Genomic DNA, 20184 nt, shown 5'->3' with positions numbered 1-20184 from the left:
ATTATAAACCGAGTTGTGTTGATGTAATATCGTTGTGGTGCATGAATGCTGCTTTGTGCTTGCCTGTGTGTGTTGTTTTTTGACATGTTGAGTCCCTCTATGTAGCTTAGTTACACTCAGGAATCTTTCTAAAAGCTAATTAGGAGTACAAGTTAGAATAAAGCGACGCTACGGCAAACCAAAATAATAAACTATAGACATGCTGAGAGAGGAAGACTTGTGGATCAGATGTTATAAAGGTGAGACTCCATAAATCAGGATAGCAGCAGTAACACAACTGACCCAAGTAACTAGCAGTCAGTCACGTTGTTGCGCTGATGCATAACAACAAATGTGAACTGTAAAAATAACCAGCAAGACATTACCTGCAAATTATGCAACATTAAAACTATAAATTAAGAATAACTTCTAGATCATGATACGTTGTTTCTATCATAAAGTCAAATACGAGATTGCACATTGCTCTTATGTCGTTTTGTCTCATTTTTGTAATATTTTGTCTTGTTTTTGTTGTTTTTGTCTGACTGTTGTCATTTGTCTCATATTTTTGTTGTTTTGTTTCCTTTTTGTCTCACTTGTTGTTTTTTGTCTATTTTTGTCGTTTTGTTTTTTGCATTATTTGTTGTATTTTTGTCTCACTTCTGTTTGTCTACTTTTTTGGCATTTTGTTCCTGGCTTTTGTAATTTTTGATCTCATTTGTGTGTTTTGTGTAATTTTTTGTCAAATTTTTGTCTCTTTTTTGTTTTATTTCATGTCGTTAGTCTCATTTCTGTTGTTTTTGTGTCATTTTTATAATGTTTTGTCTTGTTTTTGTTGTTTTTTGTCATTTTGATCAATCCTATTCCAAATACCTGCGAGTATAGGTTTTGTGTTTTTGTGTTTTGGAGTAAAGTCACCAAATTTGCGAAGTTTTTTTAATCAGATTTTACTGGTGACATTTAAAACTGCAGTTATGACTCTCTCCCTCTTCATTTAGCCTTGTTAGTGCATATTTACACATAAAATCCTTACATTTTCTCATCTGGGTGTTTTTCTTTAAAAGTTTATATAATTTTTATGGTTTAACTTTCTAATTCCTGAACTCACTTTCCGAGCATTGTTGCTTTTGTCTCATTTTGAAATATGAAAGTCCAGCAATTCTCTGTTTTTATAGTTTCTTCTATGATAAACAGTGTCATATGGATTTTTTCTCCCTTTTTTTGTGTTTTTTTTTTTTTTTTTTTTTTTTGCATTTTACGTCTTCCAAACCCACTGGTGGTGTTTTGGAGTTGAGAGGATTAAAGCCAGTTTTAAATATCTCCAGTAGCAATTTAATTTATACTCTTCAAATACTCTTGAAATTTTGGCCTGCAAGAGGGATTAACTAAAGATTGATCAGAATCGATGCAGTGAAAACCAAAATAACCTGTTTTAAGCACTTTTAGTCCCTCTGAATCAGACCTAGATAGCACTAAATACACGTCCTATCATGCAGCTTTCACTTTTCATTACATCCTATCTGCCTGATAAACATATTTATGACTCTACACTCATGTTTGCTCGGATCTCCTTGGTTTTTTAAATGACTTTCAGGGCTTTTCAAAGTTGAACGAGCTCCTTCAGAGGGACAGAGAACATTATAGATACTGTTTTTATTGGCTGAATAACACTCCCTCTGAAAAAGTCCCAAAAAAATCACTGTGTTCTACCTGCTCAGCAGTAAACTCCACAGATGAAGTTAGTAACTGGCTGGTGAACACAGTGTGTGTTTAGCAGCTAAAGAGCCAGATATTTCCCTCAGGAGTAGCAGACAGTCAGCCGGCGCTAAAAATGTACCACAGGGTTTTCCTGCATGGATGAAAGAGGTTTTAAGCAGCGCCAAAATGATAAAAAACCGAGAATAAAGTAAAAGTTTCACTAGGTTTAGTATTGGGGTTTCATTCCCTTAAGCATAATAGACATTTTTGTCAGGAAAATGCACAGATTTCTGTCTGAGTAGGTAGAACAGACTGACTGCATGCTCACTGCTGTGCATAGTCACCCCCCGAGGGCCCTTTCTGAGCCAGGAAAACCCTGCACCATATCTGTGTGCTAACAAGTCAGACACATCAACTTAAAAAACGACCATTTGTCCGCACTGTATCTCCAGCTTGTTCCTGCTGCCGCCAAGCAGCCAAAAATAAGCTCCATGTGTCCTCTCATATAGAACAAGATTCCATATTTTACCTTAAAACGTGTTTGGATGACTCAGCAGAAATGTGAGGCCACCACAGCTTCAACTGAGCTGACAGTAGGCATTAGCACAGCATGTGATAATCGCAGTTTCCTCACACACACAGAGCTTCTTTACGGGGCGAGTGTCACCTCATTGCAGCAGGCGTGCTGCAGGTAAAGCACTGTGAAGTTCCAGTGTACTTAGAAAGGCCTCCTTCTCCCTCTCGGCGCTGCATCTAATGTGCTCCAGCGCTGCAGGAGAGTCTCCTTATAATTGGGCCTCATGGCGCTTGTATAGCCTTGCTAGCCTCTGCCCCCTGCCTGGACCACTGGAAATGACTGATGGCCGAGGGACCGGGGCTCATCGGTGCAGAAACGGAAGCTAACAGTCCGTGAGAGTGGAGAGTTTCGTGGAGGAGCGAGCCTCAGATTCACTGCTGCACCGGATGCACACTTTCTCAGGCTTAAAAGAGAGAGAGAGAGAGAGAGAGAGAGAGAGAGAGAGAGAGAGAGAGAGAGAGAGAGAGAGAGAGAGAGAGAGAGAGAGCAGCTCGGCCCCTGAGGTTTTCATTCTCGCTAAAGCACCACCCTATTGGGCACATCATCCATTTCATTAAACCCGTTTTCGATTTTCCGTCAAGGTTTTAGATTGGCCGAGGCATTAAAGAGAGCTATGGGAGGCAGATTGATGTTGTCTAAAAGCAGAGTTGCGATGTGACACGTTGGGAAGTAGGTTATAGTGCTGCTCGGATATTTACTTTAATGCTTCTGGCTTGTAGAATAGGACTGATTGCTGTGACGATTATTGTGTTTATTTTTTTCGTGTTTGCTTGTGCAGTGGTGTGTGAGTGTTTAACCCTCGTGTCGTCCTGCGGGTCAAAATTGATCCATTTTAAAGTATGAAAATGGAGGAAAATATATTTATTTTGATGGTGAAACTTGTAATGTCAACATTTTCAACATTTCTGGGAAATCTTTGAACATTTTCTGGTGGGAAAAAAGAAATGTTAAAAATGTTTCTTAAGAACATTCACAAAAACATCAACCAAGATCCAGTGAATTTCGCTGGATTTTGGTTGATTTTTGTGTGATTGCTCTTAAAGAAAATATTAGAAGTTTTACTGATATATTTATATGGAATCACTTTAGATGTTTTTAGGGGGGGTTTTGGAAGATTTTTCCTCATTTTTTGAAAAATATTTATGAGAATTTTCTTGCCAAATTTGGGGGATTTTTTAAAAATAAAACTTTTAATGAATTATTGGAATTTTCTTCCTGAAGGTTTTTCAGAAATTTGTGGATTTTTTTTGCTGATTATTTGGATTTTTTTCCAACGAGGAAATAGTATTTTTTGTTGCCCGTAAATGAGGACAACAGGAGGGTTAAGCGGTGTGTGTGTGTGTGTGTGTGTGCGCGCGTGTGTGTGTGTGTGTGTGTGTGTTACTGACTGTGTATCTGTGTGTTCCAGACAATGCCGCCCCATGGGATGCTCGCCCTTCAGCCTCCCCAAGCCTGTCGGAAGTAGCCCCTCCCATCGACAGCCTTTCCATGTCATCGCCTTCATCTCATCTGGCCCCGGCCCCCGACCCTCCTCACCTGCCACCTCAGGACGTCCCTCGAGACCCGGTGGCACGAGACAGCAGGACGGAGCGTCCCAAGAGCCCCCAGAAAGCCGAGCTGCTGAACCCAGATCCCACCGGCCCGGGGAGGAGAGTGGCGACGCCCGGCGGGAGCGGCAGAGCCAAGAAGGAGGGTGGCAGGTCCACCCACAAGGGGCACCGGATGCAGCCCGCCACCGACGGGGAAGGGGGCAAGGAGGGGCAGAGCGGAGAGCCCAAACCTTCCAGGAGCACCAGAGGAAGGTCCAAGGAGAGGAACACTGGGGACGCCAACGAATCCACCCACTCTCCCAGCGGCTCCAAGCTCCCGCACACCAACGGGAACAGCAGGGAAGACGCGGAGCGCTGGAGCGGCGGGAAGCAGCTGGAGCCGGAGCAGAGCAAACCCAGGCACAGGGAGCCGGACAGGGGCCAGGGAGAGAGCCGGCCCAGCCTGCCCAGCAAGAGCACCAGCGGCGGCATGGCAGCGGGGAGGAAGGTGACGGTCTCCCCTGGGCCTTGGAAGATCCCCGGATCGGACAAGCTGCCCAGCACGCTGCGCACGGGCACGTCCAGGCTGAGCAGATAACACCGCAGCTCCAGCAGAACACGGTGGCCGCGCTCATCTGGACCCAACCACCGACCACCTCCATCCGGACGACATCCTCACACCATCCTGTGCTCCGACAACACCCCCCACCTCCACCCCACGAGAGTCCAAACCGAGAGGGGGCATGGTGATCTGGACCACGTGTTTTTAAAGTTTTATTTATGATACTGTGTTTTAAATTATTTTGAGAAATATTTTACACCCACCACCTTAAGAACTGGAAAAATCATCCACTTTAAAATGGAAAAAAGAAAATAAAATAAAAAGGAAGAGCAAATCTTTGTGTAGCGCGGCGGGGAATCATTTGGGAGGTTTGAATGAATTATAAAGACTATTTTAAGTTCTCCCCCAAGCACAATTTGGGGGACAAACATGCAAATATTCACGATTCGACAGGACGCAACTGTTGGTTGGATTTTTTTATATATATATCTACACAGTGGAGTCTATTTTATGAAATGGAATGTCAAACAGATGCCTGTTTTTGATGGAAGTGAATGGATCAAAGAGATGAAATCTGCTCATCAACAGAACATTGCCTTAACAGAGACAGTGTGGGCCTGAATGATCTATCAGATGATTATAGACAAAGATATATTATAATGAATATGAATATGTGGGAACATTTTGTAAATAAGATCATCTTTAAGTGAACAGAACCTTATAGTGAAGCCGCTGGAAATTCTAGTCCGCCAATAAGCGAGTAAAGCGGCGCGACGTGGGCCAGAACTTCCAGCAACTTCTCCCTCCCGTTCAGCCCTGTGATTGCAGTTTGGGAGGCGGAGTTTCAGCGGCAATTCCTGCCGCGGTTGACTCTCTGTTTGGAGTTCAGTGAGGCTGTCTCGCCAATCCGTTTCTTTCTCGTTTTTGCGCTTAACGGACACGGCAGTCTGCGACGGAAGGAGCTCGCGTGAATCCGACCGAGGGGCGGAGTGCCTTAGACTGACACAGAGGTTGGCTTTTTAACTCCAAAACACTTCAGAGGGTTCAAAACAGGCTGCTATACAACACCGACTTCACAGATCGAAATATAAACTGTATTTTTTCAGTGTGATGTGGTGAAATATATAATTTATTTCACAAGCTTATGTATGAAAACTAGTCCATCACCAGAGGTGTTGACGGTCCTTATTTGTGCAAGTGGTGCATTCGGGGTCACGATGCTTTCATTTCTGATTCTTTAATGAGGTCTGACACTAATAATTTCCATGCAGGATCACTTTTGTGAGACGGTGCAATCAGATGGCAGCACTCGGCAGGACTTTGCACCCAAACCAAACCAAATTAGTCAAACCTGGAGTCATCGGAGAATCGGTCTGCTCCCGGGCTGAAAGAGGAACGTTTGTGTCTGAATTTGATTTGTTTTCGGTGATTCTGTCGACACTGTGTGATAATGAGACGTACATATCCATGCCAAAGCTGCTTGTAGGTTTTCTCATTTTTCTCCCACCCGACCCAGAGTTTCAAGGCTTTGAAGGCTGTTCTCTTGTACATTTTTTTATATAATAACCTAACACCTGACTGTTTGCTAAGCCCTGCCACCCTTAGTTACTGTTGCTGCTCCCGTCAAGCTTTCCGTTTGCAGTTTACTGTGATTAAACCGAGACAACAGAGGGTCCTTGAGTTTAGACCGAGGTGCTTCACCCTCCTGTTGTCTTCATTCACCAAAAAATATTGTTTCCTTGTCTGAAAGAAATCCAAAAATTCAGCAAAAAAAATCCACAAATTTCTCAAAGTTTGCCAAAGCTTCCTTCAGTATTTCGCTTCAAATTTTTATTTTTAAAAAATCCCCCCAAATTTGGCAAGAAAAATCTTGTTAATATCAAAAAATGAGCACAGATCTTCCAAAAAAAATCCTAAAAATATCTAATGTGGTTACATATATATCAGTAAAACGCCTCATATTTTCTTTAACCCTCGTGTCGTCCTGCAGGTCAAATTGACCCGTTTTAAAGTTTAAAAATGGGGGGAAAAAAAAATATATGTATTTTCACAGTGAAACTTCTGATGTCCGCATTTTCAACATTTTTGGGAAATCGCTGAACATTAACGCAAAAAATCTACCAAAATCCAGTGAAATTCAATGGATTTGGTTGATTTTTTGTGAGTGTACCTAAGAAACATTCACAAACTGATATATATGTGATCATATTAGATATTTTTAAGATTTTTACTCATTTTTTGAAAATATTTGCAAGAATATTTTTGCCACATTTGGGAGATTTTAAAGAAAAAAACTTTGAAGGGAAACTTTTCAGGAATTATTTGAATTTTCTTCCTGAAGGTTTTGCAAATTTTCACAAATTTGGGGATTTTTTTTTTTAATTGAATTTTTGGATTTGTTTCAGACAAAGAGAATATTTTTTTGGTGCCAGTGAATGAAGACAACAGGAGGGTTAAGAACATTCACAAATTATTTGTGTGTGTGTGAATGTTCTTAAGAAATATTTTTAACTTTTTTTTTCATCAAAAATGTTCAGAAATTTCCCAAAATTTTTGAAAATGTGGACATCAGAAGTTTCACTGTGAAAATATATATATTTTTCCACATTGTCAAACTTTCAAACTGGTCAGTTTTGACCTGCAGGACGACACGAGGGTTAAAAGCAGCTTCTCATTTCACTTTTAAAGGCTTTTAGGATGAGCGCTGACAGATGTGTCTCATCGGCTGAGGTTGGTGGAGTATAAACTTCCCACATCTAATTAAAATCCCCACTAATGTTGCAAACATTAGAGCAGATAAACACACACGAATCCAAACCTGTTTAAAGTTCTGAGGTGAAAATGAATCGACGGTTTCCAAACTCGTCCTCCTGCCAAACGTACAAGACGTCAACAACGGCATAAATCCAAAGCTTGACAGGCCTGCAGGTGCTTAATGTGATTGAATGGCTCTTCAGGGGAGGAGTTTAGCAAATGGTCAATTTTCAGGTCTACAAATCTCTTCACAGCATCTAAATCCACATGCAGATGCTGTTAAACTTCTGAGTGGTCGTTTTTCCTCCAAATAAGCCAACGTCAATGAAAAACATGTCCTCCTTTCCTCTGCTAACAGTGTTTAAAAGAGCAAAGGGAGACAAGTCATTATGTTTGCAGCTGTAATCCGTAATTACACAAAGACTCAGCAGACAGACTTTAAAACACAATCCAACACAGAGGGACTGGGGTTTGAATCATTGTGACGGGAAATAGAAAAATTCATCAGCCCGGCGCAAACGGCTCAGTCATTCGTAGACGGTGTGTGGGGTGATTAAAACGACGTCCTGTATCATCATCATCATCATCGTGCCCATTTGGCCCGACTGCTCCTTTATTTTCTTATCGAGGCAGAAACTAAAAATACGTGCGTACTCTTTGCTCATCCTTTGCACAACCCACGTCTGAGCTGTCTCCGTCGAGCCAAACTGTAAGTAGTTTTCTAAGGAAATCAAAAACAAGAAAAAAGATCATGCAGAGGTGTGTTTGCAGAGCGTGTGTGTTGAAACGCGCACGGCGGCAGCATCCAGTCCAGCACCAGGCGGCTCAGTATCACTGTGTAGTGCTATAGCAGTGTGTAGACCCTGAACAGATATCTCTATAAATATGACTCGGTGTACTATTGATGGTCACAAAGACTGTAAGCGGAGCAACTATTTTTATGAAATGCAACATTATGGATATATTAACTTTTGCAGAAATCTTGTTTACCTGTATGATATTCTGAAACGCTGTCAAAATAAAAGAAAAATCTTGACACAACATGAAAAATTGATTTAGGACACGCTGCTGTGTGGTTTATTGCTGTGTTTATGGCATCAGTTTACTTTCATTTCTTGTTTAAGCAGTATCTAAACACCGAATGCATCGTTTGTAGCTAACTATAATCTGCAGGCAGGTGACAAATTAAAGGGAAAAACAGCAGAGAATGTCTTTGTAAGGAGTTGGGGTGCCACAGCAGATTTAATGCTGCATGACATTTATTACACCGCACAGGAACATGGCGGAGTTATGTGACGATTGGTGTACGTTTGTCTGTCCGTCTGTCTGTCTGTTAGCAGCATCATTCAAAAACGGACTAACGGGTTTGGGTGAAATTTTCAGGGAAGGTCAGAAATGACACAAGGACCATGTGATTATAATTTGGCAGTGATGAGGCTTATAGTCTGGGTCCACGGATTTGTTAAAGATTCCTGTACTGTGAGATAGCTGCACATGTCACTGTAACCATGACAACAAGTGGACAGCTGCCTGCTGACAGTCACATGACTGCAATCCTGCTATAAATCAGCCACTACGGATTTATCAGGACTTATCCGTCGGAAATGATGCAAGGCACAATTGATTAAATTGTGGGGGTGTTTCTGAGTCCCATCAATTCCAGCCCACCGCTACATATTCAGGTCACGCGATTCAGTATCCGTATAGAACATATGTCAAGCTCTACTGGAGGGATGAACACCACGCTTTCAAAATATGTCCCCTCATTTAGTGCTTTGATGATGCTGGTAGAAAGCACTGACTTACTTGTTGCTTCAAAAATCTCCTTGGATGTTCAGTTGGGTTGAGGTCTGATGACTGTGGACCCAAAATGTCCTCACAGCTTCACAGAGCCACCAGATGCCCTCCCTGTAGAGGTCAAAGGCTCAGGTTTTGCCTTTATTTTGTCACCCGTGTGCAGTTGTGTGTAAAACAGTTGTCATCTGTGCACTTCTTGCACATTTCTCACCTTCAGTTTGTAGCTTTTTTTGTCATCAGCCTCCTCAACGACAAACTCCTCCAGTGTCAAACCTTACACAGCTGTTTTTACAGGCTGACATGTATGTAAAATACGTGCTATGTCCCTTTAATCACGCCTGATTTCTTCTGGAGATTGTTGTCATTTCAATCAGCAACATTAAGGGCTGAAGCTAACAGTTATTCTCACTATTAATTAATCTGATGCTGATTTTCCCAGGTAGCTAATTAAGCAGACTACATGAAGTCAAACATCTATGGATTTTTGCTTAAAAAGATCTGTTGGTTTCTAAATTCATAGAAATGAATCCCACAGCTTACCAGAGGATGAGACAGCTCATTTTAACCCCGTAGATTCAGTAAATATTCACTGTGCGGAGGCTGCGAGCAGTGCAGTTTAAGCCTCCTTTCATTAAATTCCCGGATAATTAAGTGATTTTCATAGTTGCTTGATTGTTTTAGCTCTTTTAGCTGTAGTAAATAGAAAACACCATATTCAGATGCTTCAACAATAATATTCTATCATCGTTTATTACACATTCTTGTTCGCTTGCTGCTCATATATCGTTCTGTACGCGGTGTCAAACAATATGTGCGTGTTATATATGCGACTGACTCCACAGGCCTCTAATCGAGATGCTTTTATCACTGCAGTGTCTCTGTTTGGCCACATGGAGGCGACTAATTAATGACTTACATTCTGCACACACTACTATATATATTTTTTTTTTTTAAACACTGTGCTGATAATGATTTTAAACGATCATTCTAATACATGCAAGTGATCCATATTTACTAATTCTTCATTTTCTTTCCCTGCTTGGCTGATAAAGGAAGCTTTTCTCCCCGGTGTGCACGTTCCTCATGTGTCCACTAGATGTCAGCACAGACCAGGCCTGTGTTTTCAAGCTGCTTGGTTTCATAATTGTTGAACTTACATAAAGTTATTAATCAGACGTTTCCTATTATAAAATGTTATGAGGACTTTATCTTCCAGTGAGATTATATACTGTGGATTGAGACGCTGCTGAACGTCACGTTATGTCTCTCATGATCAGAGGAGTTGAGTATTCTTGGTCTGTTTTCTGAGGTCAACCTCTTCCTCTGTTTGATATTGTGGTTTTCACCCATGCATCCTGCGGAAACTCTGACGAAAAACATCAGAAGTAAACAGACACATGGTGCAAACAGGTGCTTGTATCGTCACATTAATAGGGCGTCTACATGTGCGTGGATGTGCAGGGTGTAAATAAAGTCGATTTATAGTTTTAAGAATTTATTACAAAGGCAGTTGATCAGATATCTTAGCCCTCTTGTTGTCCTGTGGGTCAAAATTGATTAATTTTGAAGTCTGAAAATGTGTTTTCACAGTGAAAACTTCCACATTTTCAGAAATTTTTTTGAACACTTTTTGGTGGGAAAAAAAAAGAAATGTAAAAAAAAATAGTTGATTTTTTTCTGAATGTTCTGAAAGAAAATATTAGAGCTTTTACTGGCATACATAGAATCACTTTTTTAGTATTTTTGGGAGAAGATTTTAATATTTTTTGAAAATATTTACAATTTTAAATGTATAATTTTTAACATTTTTATTTAATGCCAAATTTTATTTTATTTTAAGAAAAAATTTAAGGGCAATTTTTAAGCAATTATTGGAATTTTCTTCCTAAAGATTTTTTATTTATTTGGGGATTTTTTTTTTTTTTTTTTTTTTTGCTGAATTTTGGGATTTTTTTTTCATATAAGGAAGCAATATTTTTGGTGCCCATAAATGAAGACAGCAGGAGGGTTAGTTGGGTGTCTACATGTGCATAGATATACACTTAGATCAATGCATCATGCAGACAGGAAAGAGGCTCAAAGGAGGGAGAAACGTCGCACTGCAGGAGCAGAACAACGAGCTCTCCTGCCGAGTCGGAGCTGCTCGAGGCTGCGTGCTGCCGGCTGGTGCCTGTACTCTCCACAGGAGCAAATCAATCCAGAGCTGCACTCATGTCTCCACCGGGAGAACAACCGGCTTAGCGGAAGCCTCGACAGCCTGCTCCGGTTCATCCTGAGGAGGCACCGAGGACATTAGAGCTGGAAAGTTTCTCAAACAGCACTTTGCACGCTGTTAGTCTCAGATCATTAGTGTTCAGAGGAGAGCCCATCCAGTCAGACAACGCAGTCATTTAGACCTGAAAGTATTCATTTAACACCCGTGTTGACCTGCGGGTCAAACCGACCCGTTTTAAAATTTAAAAATGTGGAAAAAAAATATTTTTATGTCCACATTTTCAACATTTTTGGGAAATTTTTTGAACATTTTTTGAGGGGAAAAAAAAAGAAATGTTTAAAAAAATGTAACTTTAACCCTCCTGTTGTCCTCATTTACAGGCACCATAAAATACTTCTTCCTTGTCTGAAAAACACCAAAAAATTCAGCAAAAAAAAATCTACAAATTTCTGAAGGTTTTCAATACCTTGGCTTTGGTTGTTTTTTGTAATGAATGTTCTCAAGAAATATTTTCAACATTTCTTTTTTCCAACAAAAAATTCCCAAAAATGTTGAAAATGTGGACATCAGAAGTTTCACCGTGGTAATATAGAGTTTTTACACATTTTCAAAATTCAAAACGGGTCAATTTTGACCTGCAGGACCAGACGAGGGTTAAAAACATTCTTAACAAATCAACCAAAATCCAGCGAAATTTGATGGATTTTTTTGTGAAAGTTTTCAAAGAAAATATCAGAAGTTTTACTGATATGTATGTAATCACCTTAGATATTTTTAGGATTGTTTTTGGAAGATTATTGCAATTTTTTTTTGAAACTACAAGAATTTTCTAGCCAAATTTGGGGGATTTTTAAAAAATAAAACTTTTAAGGAATTACTAGTATTTTCTTCTTGAAAGTTTTGCAAATTTTCAGAAATTTGGGGATTTTTTTGCTGAATTTTTTGGATTTTTTTCAGACAGGGAAACAATATTTTTCGGTAAATGAAGACAACGGGAGGGTTGAGCTACAGATGACTGTTTACCAGCAGGGCTTAGATCTCCACACACTGCTCTGATGTGTATCCGACACACACACACTAATGTAATTGACAGCAGCGATGACTCAGATTTTAGCAGCAGGGTTTGATGGATGGTTTTACCTCCTCCACCTCTTCATTCCGTAGCATCTCATCGGCAATGGAATGATTGCAGTGCAAAGACAAGTGCAACGAGTTCATCCTTCATGAAAACTTAAACAGCATCACTTCATTCATACTGGTGTTGTTTGGCTCATTAAAAGCAGCTTCCTCCTTTATCTCACCCCTTTCATAGGAATCCAGAGAGGCAGACTCACAAAACAGGAAAGGTCTGCTCCCTCCATGTTAGGTGGGGCAGTTTTTCCAGGAGCAGTAGGAAAAACAAGCAGCTCGTTTGGGAGAAAAACGTCCAACCCTGGAAAGTCCTGAGCATGCACCACGCCGTGAGATCTATTCCAGCAGCATCTGTAAAACATCAGCAAAAAGCAACGGCCCGGATCACTGCAGAGAGCTGGCCTCTGAGGAAAACACAGAAAAAGAGAATAGGTTGCACAACAAGGATTACCAGAGGCAGATAAAGGTTGTCCTGCTCCTGTGCGCCTTTTATTTTGAAAGAAAAGAGGCTGACTATCCTGTCACTCAGCCTCCCCTGTCAGCATGTTCGGGCCACTATGAGGTTTGTGGGTCAAAGCCCAGTTTGCAGGCTGCTCTTATTCATCCTGACACAGTGTCTTTAACCCTCCTGTTGTCTTCACTTACGGGCACCAAAAAATATTGTTTCCTTGTCTGAAAAAAAAAATCCCCCAAATTTCTGAAAATTTGCAAAATCAAATAATTCCTTAAAAGTTTCCCTTAAAAGTTTTATTTTAAAAATCCCCCGAATTTGGCAAGAAAATTCTTGTAAATATTTCAAAAAATGAGCAAAAATCTTCCAAAAAAATCCTAAAAATATCTAAAGTGATTCCAAATATGTCAGTAAAAAGTCTAACATTTTCTTTAAGAACATTCACAAAAAAATCAACCGAATTCCATGTGATTTTTTGTGAATGTTCTTAAGAAACTTTTTTTAAACGTGTCCTTTCTTCCATCCAAAAATGTTCAGAAATTTCCCACAAATGTCGAAAATGTGGACATCAGAAGTTTCATTGTGAAAACAGTGTTTTTTTCCCCACATTTTCATTTTGACCCGCAGGACGACACGAGGGATAAGTCGCTTTGTCTTCACATTTTCGCACATATCACACATTCCCAGGACTGTCTGCTCTGCCCTTTGTCGCTCTGCTTTTGTACTTTCACTATTAAACCAAGATTTACTAGCACAGCCTATTGTAAAGCGTGTGCCGGGGAACACACACAATCATAGCTGTAAGATGTTCAATGATGGCTCGAGCTGCCATTATTCCTGCAGCAACAGGCTGGATGTAAGGGCTGACATGGTGATATTTGATGCCTGGTACTTGATAACTTTAATTATACATAAGGGTTTGGTTACCAACTTCCCCTGCGTATCAATAATAAGGGCCTGTGTTGACATGATGAACACTGGGTTTGTTTTAAGGAGGATCAATGAACCTCTTGTTTCAGCAGATAGAACAAGTCGTGTCGTGTTTCAAATCATTTTGCAGATGCTTGAACTTTATCACGGCATTGACCGGACATGAATGAAATTCGTGACGCAAAGGATTGACTTGGAAATAGTTCATGGATATTTCTGAGATGCGTCATTTCCCAACCAAACCACTGTTATCTGAGTTGTTTCTTTACGAAATAAGGAGTGACTTTAAACCAGTGTACCAAATTCATCAAACCTATGGCCAGATGTTTTGCCGTTTAATAGCTAGACTGAATTTGAAAAACTAAACTTTTCAGATCTCCTTAGAAACTTTCAGGGAACATTTCCTTATAGGTTCCCTGAATGTCACATTTAATGTCAGAATAAATTTAGGGGAACTTCCAGGGAATGTTCAGGTTTACTTAGGAGAAAAGTAGCTGTAACAAAACACAAATCCCTGAAGGTTCCCTCAGTGTTTTCTTAAGGTTCTCCAAAAGTTACTGTTGGCTGAGGGGGGTGAGGAAATGGAAAAGCAGCTAACAAACACATTTTCCTTGAAAACAAAGATTAATTTTCAGGGAACTTTGAGTCTTTAAACTGCTACAAACCTAACCGTAAACAAACCACAGTTCCCCGAATGTTCCCCGAATTTTCCCCGGAGTTTCCCTGATAGTTATTATTCGCTGGGAAGTGCAAAAACACAATTAGCTGTAACAATACACTGTTCCCTGATCAGTTCCCTTAAGATTCCCAGAAGGATCCCTGGAGGTTATTCTTGGCTGAGAAAGCTTTAAAGTGCTGTATTTAACAAATAATAATAATAATAATAATGATAATAAGGGAACTTTCAAGTCACTCTTCCCTGAATAGTTCCCTGAAGGTTCCTGTTTGCTTAGGATATTTTAAAGCTGTAACAAAACATTGTTCCCTGAATGTTCCCCGAAGTTTCCCTGACAGTTATTATTTGTTAGGAAGACTTGAAAATGCTAAAAAAGAAAAAAAAAAAGGGAACTTTCAAAACGCTGTTCCCTGAATGGTTCCCTAAAGGTTCCCTGAATGAGCAAATATTAACTTGAATAATAACCTCCAGCAAATGTTAACCTTTAGGTAGGATCCTCATGAAGGATATAAAGTGCTAAAACAACAACAACAAGGAAAACCCAGAAACAGTTCCCTGAAGGCTACCTTTTGCTGCCATAATGTTTACCATTCGTGTGTTTGGAGTTTCTTATTACAGATGTTAAAATCCAGCTGCTCAGATCCACACTTCTTACTTCCACTTTCAACTGAATGATGATTCCAGCTTGTGTCATCTACAGTTTAATTCTGGCCTTTCATAATTCTAGTGAAGGATGACTTTATTTCCTTTCTGAGCTGTTCAGAATGACCTTGTAGATTTCTGTGGTGTTCTCTAAATGTTAACACAAACCAACATCCTCATTTTAAGCGTTGGTCAGAAGGGAATAAACTGTTCTGTGTGTGGTGTTTGCCGAATTTACTATTTTGATCATTCTGGTGAAAAGTTCAACTTCCCATTTGTAAACAAAGAGCGGCATTTCACGTGTGAAGCGACCCGCGCAGACTTCCCATATTTTTGAATGAAGTCCGGCGTGGCGCTCCGGTAGAACGGCATGTACCGGCGGAGGGGGGCTGTGGGGGCGGAGTCTCGGGCCGCCGACGGTCTCATATCTGTGCGGCATCGTCGAGCTGCCGGAGTCTGCAGACGTCGGGCAGGCGGCTGCGCTGGAGCCGGGCTTTTTCAGTCGGTGGAAGTATACCGAGCAGCCAGAGCCCAGGGGCGGCCGGTGGGAGGAGGCAAAGACACCGCAGCTGCTGCACCGTACAGCCTCTCAGACAGCCGCAGGAGGAAGGACCGGCCGCATCGACCCATGTCTACGGTAGGGCGATGTTTCTGTCTCTCTCTCTTTTTTTCTTCAAAATGAGCATTTTTCGTTTCTCGGCTTTTGAATTTGGATTCAGTGAGTCGAGGCAGCATCTTCCTCCGGTTTTGTCGGAGGGAGGCTGAGCATCCACACACTGAAAGGCTCCCCCGCCCGGTAACGGCGCTTTGGCGTTTTTTTTTTTTTAATTATTTTTTATTTTATTGCTTCGTTTTGTTTTCGTGTAAACGTAGGAGTGTAGGAGGTAGTAGGAGGGGGAGTTAGCACGGAGCTGTAGCCGCCTCCGATAGCAGGGCGGCGGGCAGCGGGACGGAGGGAGCCGCAGTCAGCGTGGAGCAGCGACGGGCAAGTTGGCGGCGATTAGAGCAGAGGAGAGCGGAAATAGAAACAGCCGCCTTCAAAATAATAACATAAAATAATGCTTTTAAAATAAATGAGCTTTAAATTATTTTTTAAAAAGTAATACTTTATAATCACTGCAATCATATATTTATACTGCTGTGTTTCAATCCATTCTGCCATGATCAGTACCTCAAGGAAAACTGCAAATATGATTAAAGTTCATGTAAAAACTGAAGGTGTTTACATTTTATTGAAGATTTAAGTACAACCTTTAATCTTACGTGGGCTATGATGGTACATGGCCTTTAATCCTGAACTTATCTTTAGACTACACTCAGGCCTATTGGATTAATGAGTATTTGGAAACTACCATGGATACATTTGTAAATTGCTTGAGTGTACCATGTTAGTTTTAGAATCTTTGAGTGATTCATCATTTGGAGAGGCCGTTTTTAATACTGTCACTCACTGTAATTTTCAGCTTTTCAAAACCTTAAAAATAAAAAAATAAAAGTACATCGTACTGCTCTCTAGAATAAGTAAAATTCTACCTGCAAATGTGTGTTTGTGGAGGATTTGCTCCTTTGTGTTTTAATTATTTTAATATTTTTGTGGCTGTGAGCCGTTTGTTAGTTTCTGGATATTATGATAGTGATTCTCTCTTTTTCTTTTTTCCCACAACAAACCACCACTTGTTGAAGAAAAGAGGCCTTAGTCGTTTCCCGTTATTTGGGAGAGCCCCTACGCTTTTATTTTGAAAAGCATCACCTGAAGTGGCACATCCGTATTGTTTGTGAATTGACGGAGCTAAATGGGGGAGAAAAAAACGTTTGTACGGATTTGTGAAGATGTAAAATTGTTTTCTAACTGTCGCGGCCATAAACACCGGCGGCTGTGTGGAAAGAGGAGCCGGTGGTGCTGAGAGGAGAGCCGGTAAGAGCACCGAACCGCCGCTTTCACATGTGCCTCTGCGGTTTGCCATGTGGAGGCGAACCGTTTGAATGAGCTGCTGGGTCTGACTGAGATGACGGGAAGCCCAGCTGACTGTGGCGACCATGCATGTGCAAGTGGGGCTGCAGCTTGTGTTCACATCAGACCTTGATTTCTTTTTGCTGTTGAAGGAGCCATGAGGATGCACACAATTAACCCAGGAATGAATTTAATTGAGATTTAGAACCTAAATCTAAAAAACAAAATATTTAAAATGGACAGCTCGGTCTTGTATCTGCTCACCTATCTCCTATTGCACATAGTGACAGTCAGACTATGGGATTATAAAAGGCTCTATATGGTAAAAATCCATTTTTATTATTGCATTTTGTGGTTGTTATAAACTTGGAGGTGCAAAAGAAAAGCTGTTAAGACATAAAAACGTTTACTTCTGCCTTTCCTCAAGCCTCCCTGGCCTGTCAGCTTTACAAGCCAGTAAGATTTTGACAACGTTACCACCACGAACCAATACCCGAACAGCTCTGTTTATTGCTGCCCCCTCACTACTTCCAAATAAACCGTTGACATGTGCTGCTTCTGCTGACTCTAAAATGTCTCAAAGTGCATCAGATGTTCTGCTGTTGGCCGTGAGACAGCGTAACACAAAAGTCTTCATGCACTCCCAGCATCCGAGGACCTGAAAACCCAGTGGATTGCTTTTGTTTTTGATAGCAAAGTGCACACTTGCTACCGTTAGTTTTGATTTCTCTCCTGCTCTCTGTGCTCACATAAACGGCATTTTACTACAGCCAAGTTCCCCATAAATCCTTCCTCGTTTAGATAAGTTTCTCTTTGTGTTGTCAGACAAGAGAACAAGAGTAAAATAGTGACTGAAATGCAGTTTGTTTTGGACGATACGTCAACCAGCAGGCACTTCAGAGCTGCAGTCAAGCCTGAAATTATTCATACGCCTAGCAAACATTGACTTAAAGTTACTTTTATTCAACCAGCAAATTTTTGTTTTTGATTGGAAATGATACAGGTGCTTCCCAAAAATTAATAAGATCATATACAAGAGGCATCATTGTGGAAAATATACATTTCTCAGCTTTTTATTTACATTTAAAAGTAACTTTAAGTCAAAATTTGATAGGGGTATGGATAATTTCAGGCTTGACCGCTGCTCTGCTTTACAAAACTACTGAAACTCACCACAATTCAGTAATATTTGCATGTCAGATGATCACTCGGATAAAGTCCTGGTCTCACACACTCAGACTCAACTGATTTCCTCTACTGTTAATCATAGACACATAGAGAGTTTTCTTCCTGAAGGAGGCGTGGACAGCTGCATTTAAAGCTTCAGATGCTGACACAGCCTGATCAGAACAAGAGGTTATACAGTCATGGTGAAGTTAAGCATTTGTATAGCGTTTTGAGCCGAAAGATTTAAAAGACATGTCCAGGAATTATGTGAGATTAATTTACTGTGAAGAGGCACAACATGAGACCTTTAATGGAGCATCCTCATGGGGGGAAAAACATGTTCTAGTGATTTGTATCGATAAATTAGACAACTTTTACACTGAATTTAATCAGAGGCAGCTGTGAGAAGCAATCAGAGGTTATGGGATTATAGTTTGTTACTGTTTGATTTAGAAATAGCTCAACATAAAACACACTCATGGGAATGTGTTTTGATTTTCTACCTTGTGAATGTCACAGTCTCGGATATGAGACGAAACGAGAGGTGCCGACGCTAAATCGGGATCACAAAAAGAGCTCTAATTATCATCAGGGGATGGCCTATATTTCGTTCTTATCAGTGCCATCTAAGTGTTCGCGACTGTGTGCTCATTTGTGTACGTTTGGTTGGCTTCACAAAGCGATCAGATGCCGCCTCAATGTGTTTTACTTCTGACCTGAAGTCGCACGCGGCTGCTTTCGTTTTCTTTTGCCGCTCATCCTCTGACGTGTTGATGTGTTTCGTAACAAGGAAGGTTTAGAAAGTCCCTCTTCTGACTTCTGTGTTCTTACACCTGCCTTGGCAACATGCTTACAGCCACAACTGCAACCTTTTCCTTTTCTTCGCGCCCCTGCGTGTTTTTACCGTTGTTTTTACACGTGCTTCCTTCCTTCCTTCCTCTTGTCTCCTGTTGCAGGTCTCTATAAATCTTTAAATGCTCAGAAGATGTGCTTCTGCTCTTTGCAGTCGTCCTCCTCCTCCTCCTCCGTTTACGTCCGTAACACAGACTAGTAGTATGGCTCTGTAAGTGCAGAGGCATGATGGGAGGGCAGCGTGGGAGCTGTGCCTTCCCTGAATCTCTCTCTTTCTGCAGTTTCAGGCACTTTGAGGAGGCTGTGATATAAAGACGTGGTCTGAGGCGAGGGGATTGCTGTATGCTTCCTTCTCAGCAGATAAACAGCCGCTGCAAGGATGTAAATCTCTTTATATTGTTGATGTTGTCAGTCAGTGTGTGGAGGAGAGAGAGGGAGTCCAGCTGAGCACCTCTACCTTCGGCTGTGTTTTCCACAAATGTTAGCCTTTGATTTTATCGCTTGATCCCGTTGAACTGTTGTAAAATGTAATATATCATGCATACAACTCGGCTTGGACGTTTTGAGACGTACAGTATGGAGTCCTGCTATTGATTTGCCTCCTCGGGGGGACAATAAATCACACTCACAGGTTTGCTGGAAATAGTGATTGGTGGCTTACGTGGCTGAGTTGTAACTTCACCATTCAGCACACATGCTAATTATGTGTATAATCTTCCATTGCTATAAGTACAGCTGAGGCTATTTTCAGATGTGGATTCTGCAGGGTTTTTTTTTTATGAATTGCATTTAAAAGGATTTAAAATTATTTAGCTTGTTATAAAGAAGTGGTAAGTGAAACCAGTAGAGATGTGCCATTGACTGCATTAAAAGGTGGACACATAGCAACCAGTTCTGAAAAGTGAAGCTAATGTGGAAGTGCCTTAAAGTGTGATACCACCGAGTGCCACTAGGGGCTGGCGGCAAAAAGCTCCCTTTGATTCATTCAGAAACAGGAAAAGCACTCCCAAGAGGGCAGTACTCTACCAAAGCAACGGATGAAATCTTAAATAAAATATTACCTTCCGCTGAGCACAAATGTGTACGTTATGCACGGATACCGAATTACGTGGCCTAAATATGTAGCGGGCAGCGGGAATTGATGGGGCTCTGAAACACCCCCACAATTTAATCTATCGTTCCTTGTATCATTTCCAACAAAGTCTCCAAGTCCACAGCGGTGGATTTGTAGTAGGATCACAATCATGTGATCATCAGCAGGCAGCTGACGTAG

General features: G+C 41.0%; 2 protein-coding genes across 7 annotated transcripts in view; both read left to right on the top strand.

Moving 5' to 3' along the window:
- The window catches only part of magi2a (membrane associated guanylate kinase, WW and PDZ domain containing 2a), a 313872-nt gene extending 305719 nt beyond the window's left edge, over positions 1 to 8153 (top strand). For 4 of the 6 annotated variants that reach the window (XM_051951516.1, XM_051951162.1, XM_051951910.1 and 1 more), the window contains one exon: positions 3663 to 8153. In XM_051951516.1, coding sequence (XP_051807476.1) covers positions 3663 to 4381 — 719 coding nt within the window. In that variant the 3' untranslated portion in view covers positions 4382 to 8153. The remainder of the gene's footprint in view (positions 1 to 3662) is intronic. The other 2 variants (XM_051952786.1, XM_051953215.1) reach the window with 2 other exon arrangements.
- A 7214-nt stretch (positions 8154 to 15367) lies between these two features.
- The window catches only part of si:dkey-97m3.1 (fatty acyl-CoA reductase 1), an 85915-nt gene continuing 81098 nt past the window's right edge, over positions 15368 to 20184 (top strand). The window contains exon 1 of the mRNA XM_022203707.2: positions 15368 to 15578. Within this exon, the coding sequence (XP_022059399.1) occupies positions 15570 to 15578 (9 nt within the window). The 5' untranslated portion in view covers positions 15368 to 15569. The remainder of the gene's footprint in view (positions 15579 to 20184) is intronic.

Source organism: Acanthochromis polyacanthus, chromosome 1 (assembly GCF_021347895.1).
Source record: "Acanthochromis polyacanthus isolate Apoly-LR-REF ecotype Palm Island chromosome 1, KAUST_Apoly_ChrSc, whole genome shotgun sequence".
NCBI lineage: Eukaryota > Metazoa > Chordata > Actinopteri > Pomacentridae > Acanthochromis > Acanthochromis polyacanthus.
The sequence above is the reverse complement of the archived record's forward strand: the minus strand, read 5'-3'. Positions and strand labels throughout refer to the sequence as shown.